Source organism: Eulemur rufifrons, chromosome 18 (genome assembly GCF_041146395.1).
Source record: "Eulemur rufifrons isolate Redbay chromosome 18, OSU_ERuf_1, whole genome shotgun sequence".
In the NCBI taxonomy this organism is placed as follows: domain Eukaryota; kingdom Metazoa; phylum Chordata; class Mammalia; order Primates; family Lemuridae; genus Eulemur; species Eulemur rufifrons.
In genome coordinates, this window is record NC_091000.1 from 33,666,643 (window position 1) to 33,678,708 (window position 12,066).

The 12,066-nt window shown below is 42.0% G+C and overlaps 1 protein-coding gene across 1 annotated transcript in view; it reads left to right on the forward strand.

Annotated features, from left to right (window-relative positions):
- The window catches only part of ARHGAP10 (Rho GTPase activating protein 10), a 284,652-nt gene that overhangs the window by 62,192 nt on the left and 210,394 nt on the right, over positions 1-12,066 (forward strand). The window contains exons 2-3 of the mRNA XM_069493709.1: positions 11,201-11,296; positions 11,370-11,431. Of these exons, the coding sequence (XP_069349810.1) occupies positions 11,201-11,296; positions 11,370-11,431 (158 nt within the window). The remainder of the gene's footprint in view (positions 1-11,200; positions 11,297-11,369; positions 11,432-12,066) is intronic.

Below are 12,066 nucleotides of genomic sequence, written 5' to 3' on the forward strand. Positions count from 1 at the left end.
GTTACATATAATGGGGTCACTACTCCCTAGGGAGTTTGGTCCACCTGAGGTTTGTAGCTCATACAGTTCCTCACGTCACAGCCCTGGAGTTGTAATTGTGACTTGTGGGCGTGGCCACATTCTCTGCTCTGCTGATCCTCATTTTTTTTTTTTTTTAACATTAACGTATTTAAAAGTAGTTTATGCTCAGTGAAGAATATTTAGAAAATACCAAAAAATATGAATATTTTTCAGAGCACTGGTTAAGATTTTGAGGGGCTTACCTACTAAACTGTTCTATGTGCAATGTCCTACCTTTCTCATCCTTTCATTTATTTTACAAGTTGACGGTGCATCTTACCTGTTTATGTAACACCTTCTCCCTCTGAACAGAGCAGCGTTCAGGAGGTCGGGGCCTGTCTCGGGATGCCTGTAGGAGCTGTGGATTGTGTTGATTCTGCTGCCTGGGATGTGCCTTGCCCGTGCCCTTGAGGAAGACCTCGCAGACCTCACGGCCCAATCAGCACACTTGTTTTCTAACAGCCACTTTTCCAAATTCGCTTTGTTTCCTTCCTTCCTCCTGTTGGCTTTTTGTTCCTCAGTGTAGCTCTCTCTTTTCCTGACATTCTTCTTGGGAAATGTTTCTTCCCCAGGAACTGTCCATAAAACCTCCCTCCTGGCTCCCCACTTTTTACCTCCCCCCTACTATTTCAACATAATCAAGACATTTTGATTATTCACATACATTTTGTAAGGGCATTGTAAAGAAAGGGTCTTGTGGCCCCGCTGTGGCCTGAGCAGTGTTTGTTCCCTACGCTGAGGCAGCGTATTTTGATGGTTTAGGCTGAGAGCTGACCCAGGGCTCAAATCCCGGCTTTACCCTTTAATGTGGTGTGACTTTTCTGTGCCTTCTTGTGCCTGTCTGTAAAATGCAGTGTGAAAATGTTTACCTAATTTGGAAGAGTGAGGATTAAAGGAACTAATACATGCGAAGTACTCACTTGGAGCAGTGACCCACACATAAGGAGTGCCAAGTAAATATTAGATGGTGATTGCACACACTTACACTATTTGGAAACATTGCGTTTGAAACAATTTTCTAGTTAACTTTGAGTGTTGAAATTTCCACATGTTGAACACAGTTCCCTCTGTTAAAATGGCTCATCTCACGGGTGTAGGTACTGCCTGCTGCAATTTTTTAGATGGAGTAGTTTCTGCTTTTAGGGCCTTTTTGTGGAATGTTATGTGTTAATGTAGTTAAGTCTTCAGAATTTTTTTTTTTTTTCTTGTTGAGATGAGGTCTCACTGTGTTGTCCAGACTGGTCTGAATCTCCTAGGCTCAAGTGATCTTCCTGCCTCAGACTCCCGAGTTGTTAGAACTCTAGGCACATCCTTTAGAAATTATTTTGGCCTTTAAGGGATGTTTTTTTTTTTTTTTTTTTTTTTTTTTCCTCACTTGCCTGTACCCAAGCTGTCACTCATGCCTCTGCTAACTCCTCCCTGCTGAGGACAAGGCATGCTGACGACTGTGTGACCTCCTCCCCTCCTGTCCTGGAGGTGGCTGATTTGGCCGGGTAGGACACCAGACCTCTGTCATGGCCTTCTGTGGGAACAAAATGAGCCAGGCCAATTTAATTCTCTTGAGAATTTTAATTTGGGAAATAAGGAACAAGCAGTGGGAGCTGAAGTTGGAAAGAATGCCGTGAGCTAACGTGAGGCCCAGGGAAGGCCTACCAGGCAACGACACGGCGGCAGACCTGCAGTAAGCCGCGGTCTGACAGCAAGAATGCATGCGAAGCAGAAGAAAAGAGACGACAGTTGCGTGTGACAGGGAGAAAAGTCAACTCAGAAGCCAAATTGTGTTAATGACAGAGGCCCAGGGAGAAGATCCCAGGCATGGCTGTACCTTCTCACGGGGCAAGTTGCTCACGTTTTTCTGCGCTCTTTGCAATTGTGTTCTCATGATTTCAGTATTTATTCCTTGCATTCACAAAGTCCTGACTTACATTAGTTGTATATAGTCCTACTTATTCCCATCTAAAGGATTCCTTTTATTTTGTTCCTAATGCTTTGAATGCCTCCTCTGGAGTTTACAGTGATGGAAATCGAACTCTTTAGGACTTTCTTCAGGCCCTAACTGCTCCCCACCTTCCATGCGGTGTTTCCTGACAACCTTAATGGCTTTCTGAGTTTGTCTTCCATTGCCCTTGTGTGGAATTTGTGACTCTGGGTGCCTCAGTTCATAGGCAGCATGGGATGGTGATTTCTCTCCGACCTAGGGCGTGGACTCCTTAGGACAGAAGCTGTGCCCTCTTTGTACTTGTAGAACACCTGGGGCTGCTGAGTGAGTGGCAGATAGCCAGCAAATCATTGGCCATTTCTTCCAGCTCTCGTGGTCCTGGCCTACCTGGGGGCACAAAAGAAGAGGTTGTAGCCCTTTTTAGCTCTTTTTAGTCTTTTTAAGGAAAAAAAAAAGGAAAAATATTGAAGAGTTTGAGAGAAATGAGGAGTTACACAGTACCTCTTGGCTTTGGTTGGGAACTAAGTTTCTCATTCGTGCCCACGAAATGGTGATACTCCAATGGCAGAAAAAACTATTCATCAAGCTAGATGAATACCTGACGTGTAGATCCCTGCTAATATTGACTTTGGGCCCAAAGTATATACTGTGGTTAGCAAGGTAACTTGTCCTGACATTATCCCTGCATGTGGGTTTGGTTTTCTTTTTGTCTTCCCTTTCTTTTATTTATTTATTTATTTTTTCCCCGCCCCTTCCCTCCCACCTGTCTTCCCTTTCTTAGGACATTTTTGAAACCACTTTGTTTGCCAAGTTACTATATTCGGTACAAAGATGTTGAACAATACTATGTTTTGTCATTGAGCTTAACATCCATGATCTTTAAAAACACTTGCAAATAGCATTCTTATCTGTGTATGGCTTTTGACCCCAAGGTTAAAACCCCATTTTAACCCCTGTTTTTCTATCAACAAAGACTCATGGTGTGTTAGTTTGCTAGGGCTGCCAAAGCAAAGTAGCACAGATGGGGTGGCTTAAGCAACCGAAATTTGTTGTCTCACAGTTCTGGAGGTTAGAGGTGTAAGATCAAGGTGTCAGCAGGTTGATTCCTTCTGAAGACTGTGAGGGAAGGATCTGTTCTAGGCTTCTGTCCTTGGCTTAAAGATGGCTGTCTTTTCCCTCTGTCTCTTCCCATGGTCTTCCCTCTAGACATATCTCTGCTCCAAACTTCCCCTTTTTATAAGGATACAAGTTGTATTGGAGTAGGACCCACCCTTATGACCTCATTCTAACCGATGACCTCTGTCAAGACACTGTCTCCAAATAAGGACACATTCTGAGGTACTAGGGGTTAGGATTTCAACATACGAATTTTGGGAAAACACAATTCAACCCATAATACAGGGGAATAAGAACACCCTGCTAATTATCACAGCACGTATAAACCGGGCTTTCATGGCATTAAAGCCAGGAAGCTTCAAAGGTGATTGTTATCCTTAGGGAAATTTTTGCATGTAGAGCCCAAAATCATTAGGTTGAGACCTCTGAGTCTCACTGGTTGTTAACAGTTTCCAGAGAATCTTTAAAGAACCCTCATCATCTCTCACCTGGTCAAGGCAGTAGCCTCCTAACTTGTCACTTTGCTGCTGCATTTGTTCACCCTCCTCCTGTTCTCAAAGCAGCAGCCAGGACTGTGTTGCTGTGCTCACCTTTCAGTTGCACCTCTTACCAGTTCTGTGATCTTGGGCAAGTTGGGTAACCTCTGCTCGTCTCAGTTTCTGCCTCTGTCAAGTGATCGTAACATAGTACCTGCATCATAGAGTTGCTGTGATAGTTAATAGAATCAATAAATGTAAAGTGATTGGTGGAGTACCTGACGTTGTAAGGTCTAGTAGACAGAATAATGGCCCTACAATGTGTCCCATCCTAATCCCTGGAACCTGTGAGCATGTTATTTTACATGGCAAAAGACACTTTCATATGTGATTAAATTAAGGACCTTGAGTAGGGAGATTGTCCTGGATTGTGCATGAGTCCAGAGTAATCACTGTGGTCGTTAAAGGAGTCAGAGAAGGAGAGGTGATGACAGAAGCAGGGGCCAGTGATGCGATGGGTGACTGGGGCTGGGAACCGAGAACTGTGGGCAGCCTCCTGAAGGTGGAAAAGGCCAGGAAACGGGTTCTCCCCTCGAGCTTCCAGAAGGAACGCAACCCTGCTGACACCTGGATTTTAGCCCTGTGAAACTCATTTTAGACTTCTGACCACCAAGAACTGCAAGATAATAGATTCCTGTTGTTTTAAGCCATTACATTTTTGGTAATTTGTTACTGCAGCAATAAGAAATGACACATAAGTGTTACAGTTGTTTTAAGTGTTTTTTCTGTTCCTACTCTAAATAAGATTTTCTTTGAACAAAAGAATCTGTATCCAAAGACGGTTGGAAAACCAGTGGGCTAGGTGATCACACCAGCACTTTCTCTTCTCCTCTGAGAGGGTATTGTGGCAGGAGCTTCCTTTGTGTACAGTACCTAGCCCCAGTAGTTTATCTATGTTTGCCTAATATGTGCAGTGCGGTTAATGTCTGGGGTGTGGTTTACTGAAGGTTGGGAGGTGGTCTTCAGTGTGGACTGGCCTGTGGATTCTCCAGTGCCCAGATCACTCCCTTCTGAAGCGTTCTTTATGGTAAACGTGTAATTTCGGTAAACAGTCTGTGGTTGTCTGTGATGTGCCATATTGGGTTTTGAGCCCTGCACTCCAGTTTTATGGATTTGTTTTGGGGACTATGCACTTTGTGGGCTTGGCTTATTTTCCTTTTACCCTATACATTTGTCACTTCAAACTAGTCTAGTGACTTTAGGGTTATTTATTCTATGGTTCAGAAGAACTCAATACATAGCCATCCCAGGTGGGCTGGACTTAGAGAGTTAGGGCCAGGAGTGCTTAACCCTAATAGTGCCAGAGACTGTGTTGGCGCATAAACTGCCGTTTGAACAGCCTGCCATTTGGCCTTCAGGCCTATAACACCCAGTATTGCATTCTAGGCTTATAAGATGTTTGCACCATTTTTAAAAAACCTACAAAATGAGTTACTTACTTTTTTTTTGGACTCTTACAGAGAAGCCATAATGCTCTACTTGCATATAGGACCACTGCTGGTTTTGTAAATCTGGAAAACATGAAGTAAAATATGAAGCCAGTCGACAATCCTAGAGGAATTTCATTTTACTTCCAAGTTACTTGGATTAACATCAGCATTATTTCCTTGGCATGAATCTGGCATGAAAGATATTAAATGCTTAGAGTCTGAACCCCATTCCTCTTTAAACAAAACATTGAAGAATTTTGGTGCATGTTTTTGATGTGCAGAGTTGGGGAGCAGTTCACTTGGCAGACTTTTGCATAGTTGGTAATCTAGTTATTTGGGTCTCTACATGCAAAGGAATGTGAGCTTCTAGGTACAATTTATCTATTTAAAAAAGGGCTATGGAATCTAATATGATTTGTAAAGAATCCACTATTCACACTTAATGAGTAAGAAAAGTGCATTTATTCACCATTTCCTTTTTCTTTTCAAGCCCAGGATTATAGAATGTGCCACATTTTTTTGAGCGTCTCCATTAGTGCTTTAGTTAGTGAGGTGGGAAGTTGTAGGTGGTAGTAGCTATGACTTCATGATCAGGGCTGAGCCTGTACCTTCAGGGGCTGTATTGCACCCACAGAGCTGCCTAGAAGTACTGAAAGGTAGAGGGCCCCAGAGAGGCTTCCCATCCACCCTAGCCAAGTGCCTGTACTTGTCTAATATTTCGTGGGCTTCACTAAAATTGTTAGTAAGTGGCTCTGCTACAAAAAGTATTTTTCTCATCTGTAGAATTATCAAGGGCAAGCAGTGGCAATTTGGGCCTGAGTCTGGAGTCTCTCTGAACCGAATTTAAACTGTGGTTGGATCTCTCCATGTGGTATATCCTCCATCTCAAACTCAGCAGGTCTCAAATATAACTACTCATCTCTCAAACTGCTTGAAACCATGGGAAGAATTTTATCACCAACATTTTCTGTCCCATTTTTCTGCAGATCAAGGAACTAAAAATTCAAGTCTGGGAGAGTATGAAGTGGCAAGTTCATTTGAAGGGTGCAAATCACATTAATTCTTAGTTAGCTATGGTTTCTGTGCACACTCTGGCTTGATGTTACCCACCAATATATACCAGCCTTGAAGGTGTTTCAAGAGCAGTGTTAATTTACAATACTCGGGAATCGGTAGGCAGGAAGCGCACATATAAGAGTTTTCCGTTTAGTTAGAATTCTTCGTTAGAGCCATCCAGAAAGCCTGAAGGTTTCATACCAGTTGAGATCTGGGCAGAGGACCTGGGAATAATGTGGACTCTCTTAAAAGTCAGAATGGTTTAATGGAAAGGACATTCGTCGGAGTTGATCCTTTGCCTCCAGGACTTACTTTCAGCCGTCTAAAGAGATCTGTGACCTCGATCAAGTCACTAATCCACCTATTATCCTATTTACTTTTATTTTTATTAAACAAATGGGGTAACACCAGCACCCACCCTGCAGTCTTATATAGAGTGAACGAAATAAGGTTTAAGTCAGTTAGCATAGAGTAGGCGCTCAGTAGAGGTTGGTTTCCTTTAGAGCCCCCCAGCTAATCTTCAGTGGAGGAATGCTGCTGGCCTTTGTAAGTAGTCCATTCGAAACTGTTTGAGTTTAATGTGCAATGATACTGCAAAGAAAATACATTTAATGAACAATTTAGTATCCTGTCTTATGATTTTGTGTTATGTTTCGAAAGGCAGAAGATATCTATAGAAGTATGAACTGCACGGCAGAATAAAATGTACTAACTAATGGAAGGGCATTTAAATTTGTAATTATTGCAAGGAATGGAATTTGATGTCAAATTTTTAAACAGTAAAAATTTTGCATAGTAAACTCTAGTAACACCAGAGGAAGAACAACAGAAAGGAGAAAATGAGTGAAGGAAAATGCTTACATTTTAAAATGAGAAATGATGTGACTATAATACCTAGCACAGGGGTAAAGGATGCTATTTACATAGGAAGAAATACATCAGATTAGTGATGCAAATGAACACACATTTAATCTGTTACAAACATTTTCAACTAATTAAATTAGGGATTATAAAATAAATGTTGGAAAATGGGTGCACTTAAGTTTCAACTTTCCAGACAGCATCTTTTCCTGACCATATGAAACACTGTCTTTAAAATATCCTTTAGCTTTTGGCCTGGTAATTTTGGATAAAATACTCTAAGGAAATACCTCCAAAGGGGGAAAACATAGTTTATACCAGTGTATTTGTGGTAGTATATTTAAATGTATATATGTGTGTTTGTATATAAATATAAATATAAACATGTTTTTTTATATATGATCATACACATATACACAAGGCCAGCTTACAGGCCCTTGTTGAGATTTGGCAAAGCAAACATTAGCAAAATGGAGTCATATGTAGTTATTAAAAATGATAAGCCCAGAGACTATCAATATTTGGAAATAGGTATATGAAATAAATTTAAAAAGAAAACCATTCTATTGTATCTAATTTACAGCTGGGGCCTGTGTTCTAGGGATATAGTGAAGCCACAAGACTGTTGCTGCCTCAGGGAAATGATACTGCAGAGTGGGAAGATAGGTGGCAATGAGTACATATTGACTAAGTAAGGTAGTTTCAGGTAATAAGTGCTATGAAGAAAATTAAATGGCATTAGAAGGAGAGAGCCTTGGGGCATAGGGGTGGTGACATCCTGGGGAGGCTGGGAGAGGAGGAGCACCCCTGAGCCGGGCATCGTGTAGAGGGGTGGGAGGGTGACGGTATGGGCTCCTGGAGCAGCAAGCTTAGGGATCTCAGACTGGAGCGAGTTCGGTGTGTGTGAACCCAGAGCAGGCCATTGCTACGAGCTCTTAGAGAGTGATCGATTGTATGTTTGCCTGGATTACAATGGCTTCTTAGAATGGTTATCTTAGGTTATCTTAGAATGGCTTTAATAGCGAGGCTAAAATTTTTATTAATTGTGCAATTACGGGAAAAATACGCAAGTATATGAAACAAATGTACATCTTAAAGAAGAGGAGTAAGGCAAGTATTCAGACCCACCACTAGTTTGTGAAATAAAAAACCTTTAATCCCCTTGTAGCTTTCTGACTGCATCACCTTCCCTTGCCCCCAGGGGTGAACATTGTATAACTTTTGAGATGATTCACTTCCTTTGCTATGATTTCGTGACCTATATATGTAATCTAGACAAATACTTTAGCTTGTTTTGAACTTTACATAAAAGAGCCATACTGTGTGTATTCTTTTGTGACTTGCATCTTTCTCTCCAAATTGAGTCTTGTCTGTCTTATTGTGTGAATTTGTAGGTATACTAACTTTATAGCATATGACTGTACTACCGTTGATTCACTTACTCTGCTGTTGATAATTCCCTCCTGCCCGGTCCAGTATTTGGCTATTACTGTGATAAGTTCTACTGTGGATTTTCTGGTGTACATCTACAAGTGCCCATGTGCAAGAGTTTATCTTGGGAATTTACCTAGGAGGAAAATTTGGGGGTTGTAGTGACACCATCAAATTTATTAGAAAATGCCAAACTATGTAAAAAGTAATTGTACCAGTTTTCACTCTCACTAGCAGTGTAAGGGGATTTGTTGCTCCACACATACAGTCACACCATTACGTGAAGTTGCCAGACTTACTAATTATTGCCTTGCCAATTGGGTTGTGTAATTGTATTGAGGTATCTTGAGGTTTTAATTTTCACTTCTATGATCGCTGCTGAGTTTAAGCCCCTTTTCAAGTGGTTATAGGCTGCTTGGGTTTCCTTCACTTCCTTTTGCCTGTGCAAGTGTTTTGTTCAATTTTTTTTGGAGTTTCTGCCTCATTTTATTGATTTGTAACAGTTATTTATACCTTCTGCATGTGCACTTGTCCTCACTCTCTTATGTAGTTACAATTTTAAGATACATTTTATTAATCTTTCTGTATTGTTATCTATGTAATCACCCCAAAACCTAGTGGCCAGAACAGCAGCTATTTATGTATTTCAGTGTGTGCTCTACTCGCTGGGCTGGTGGTCCCCTCTGGACTGCTCGTGCATGTGGAGGAAGCTCTGCTCCTGCAGGCTGACCATGTGGCTGCTGGGTGACCAGGGGGCCACCATGCCGCAAGCCTTTCATCAGCCAGCAGGCAAGCCTGGGCTTGTTCACCTGGAGGACAGAGGGTTCTGAGAGAGTGGAGCAGAGGTGTGCAAAATTCCTTGAGGTGGAGGCTCTGAGTTGGCAGTGTCGCTTTCCCCATGTTCTGTGGGCCACAAGACCAGTCTAGATTCAAGGGGTGGGAAAATAGAGCAGGTATCCACGGGCGGAGTCACGTGGCACAGAGAGGTGTCTGCACGGAGGGCTGGCGCCTGTGGTCCATCCTGCTTTACCTTAGGCTTTGTGCTGTTCTTCCATACTCCAAGGGTGAGAAAGTACAGCCCTCTAAGATATGAAAGTTTTACAGTTTTGCCTTTCATATATAGGTCTTACAGTGTTTTGGTTCTTTTGTTTTAACTTTAAAGAGAAAAAGAGTTTGAGAACAGCAAGATAAACATGAATTAGACAGAGGAAAAATGAAGTTTCAAAACTCGTGACAATGGAGAATGTTGATAAGGGTGGAGGCTGTGCACGTGTGGGGCAAGGGTGTGTGTGGGAAATCTTTGTGCCTGCAGCACGATTTTGCTGTGAGCCTAAAACGGCTCTGAAAATGGCCTGTTCAACAACAGCAGCGAAAGCATGACAGCAGCTGAAAGAGCTGCTGATGAGCATTATTGGACAGTTTAAACAGTGAAAGAAAGCAACTTGTCCTGGAGCGCATGGGGTGGGGTGTGCGTTAATGATTGCGGATAAAAATTTGGTTAAAAAAAACATAAAAAACCAGACAGCATTTTCTAATGTAAAAATAAGAATTTTTTGCTTTTATTCCTTGTTAGTTATAATACAACAACTAAAACAAGTGAAAATTGTTCCTGCTTTATCTCAGCCTATTATTAAAAATAATGCTCAGTTTGCACATTGTTCGCTTCACTATCTTGTCCACATTTATTTATTTATTGTGTGTGAGTATTCTGCTTGGCAGTTACGGGTTGCATTTTATGTTTTTCAACCTTGCAGTTTGCTTGATGTGAAATTTTATTTTAACGTACTATGACTCTGTCAGTCTTCACTGTGCTGAGACAGGAGCTGTGTGGAGTGCAGGAGATAGTGAACAGCTGCTCAGAAAGTGCTTTAAACCTGAGGCAGCATTGTGCACTGGGCTGGGCATGGGCTTTCGACCAATGGCTCTGGAATAAAATCAGGTCTTTGCTGTTGTCCTTTGTAGCTGTGCAACCTTAAGCAAATTACTTAACATCTCTGAGCTTTAGCTTCCTCATTTGTAAAATGGGATGATAATCTTTATATATCTCTTGAATATTGAATGAAATAAAATATATCACCTAGCATGGTACATGGTCAATAAAATAAATGTTAGCCTATTTTAGAAAGCAGGGTTTTCTACTATTTTGTCTCCACTTAAGATGAGGACCTCTGTACATATTTGGCAGAATTAATTCTACCATTTCATTTTGGCCTTCAGTTATCTCCCTGATCCTGTTTTCTGTGACCGTCATTTTTGAATCTCCTGGGTTTCTCTGTCTGGGTTATGTGGCAGTCAGTTAGGACCCCCTGGTTGGCTGCCCTGAGCTTTTGAGATCCTTTCGTTTGAAACCATGGCAGGCAAATGGAGCTAATCAAGCCTTGAGAGATGCCATCAGATGTGTGCGAGTTCCTAATCACCACCTGAACTTCAGGCAAGTTCTGACCTGAGTGAGCAGAAAGAGGGAAAGTGCTTTAGGCAACAATGTGAAATACTCAGACGGAGGAAGAAGATGATGGGGGAGGGAATAAACATTTCTCCAGCACCGGTTCTGTGCCAGGGTATAGACTAGAAGACAGAGGCTACCCAGGGAGTGTGCCAGGTTGAGGATGGTGGGCATCTTGCAAAGGATTTGGGTTGTGCCCAGCCCCTTTTGTTCTCACAGATTGAGTGGAGGAGAGCTCTATAGCTCTACCAAGTGTGGGAGGAATACATTTCTTCCATGCCTTGACTTAAAACAAGGACCCAAGTAATCATTATGCCTTTCTTTCTAGGTCTTTCAGCAGCCCAGAGGAAGTTTGCTCATTCACTCAGAGACTTTAAATTCGAGTTTATCGGTGATGCAGAAACTGATGATGAACGTTGCATAGGTAATTAAAAATGAGTTTTTGGCTTGTTTTCCTGTGCTTTGGCCACCAAATAATCATTCCTTTCTCTCTACAGATGCTTCCTTGCGTGAATTTTCAAATTTTTTGAAGAATCTGGAAGAACAGAGAGAAATTATGGTAAGTTGAGAGGGATGTAAACCAATAAATCCCATTTCAGAAGGTGAAAAGTCTGGGTTTAGAAGCTGGTTCTGGTGAAAGTTTTGATGTGTTTATCTGTGAATGCATTAGTGCACTGTAGTGGAAAGAGGTTTCAGGACCCCGATTTCTAGTTCCACGAGGGTGCTGAGCTTGGTCAGATCTTGGACATATTGCTGGACCTCTGGATGAAAGTCCTGTTTCTTCATCTGTACAATGGAGGGCTGGACTATGGACTACATCAGTGATTTCTGGCTTTTTGTTAGCAGCAGAGCATTTTCATTTAAATAGACTCTCCTGCAGAACCATAATGTATTAAGGAGATGAAAGCAGAAAAGCTTATATAGACGCAGAGGGACAGCGGGGCAATGTTCGTGCCTGACTCGTACCCCTGTAGACTTCTCGGCTGCGTGGAGAGGGAGAGAACTCGGGCCTGGAAGTCTTGGAGAGCCCACTTTGCATTGACATTCACGATCATACCAAGAACAGGAAAAGCTAACCTTCAGTGGGGGCTCTCCATGTACCCAGTGCTATGCTGACTGCCTTGAGTGGGTGATCTTATTTAACATATGCTCAGCAGTGAATTTTGGGGATATTGAATAGTATTTGCCTGCCTT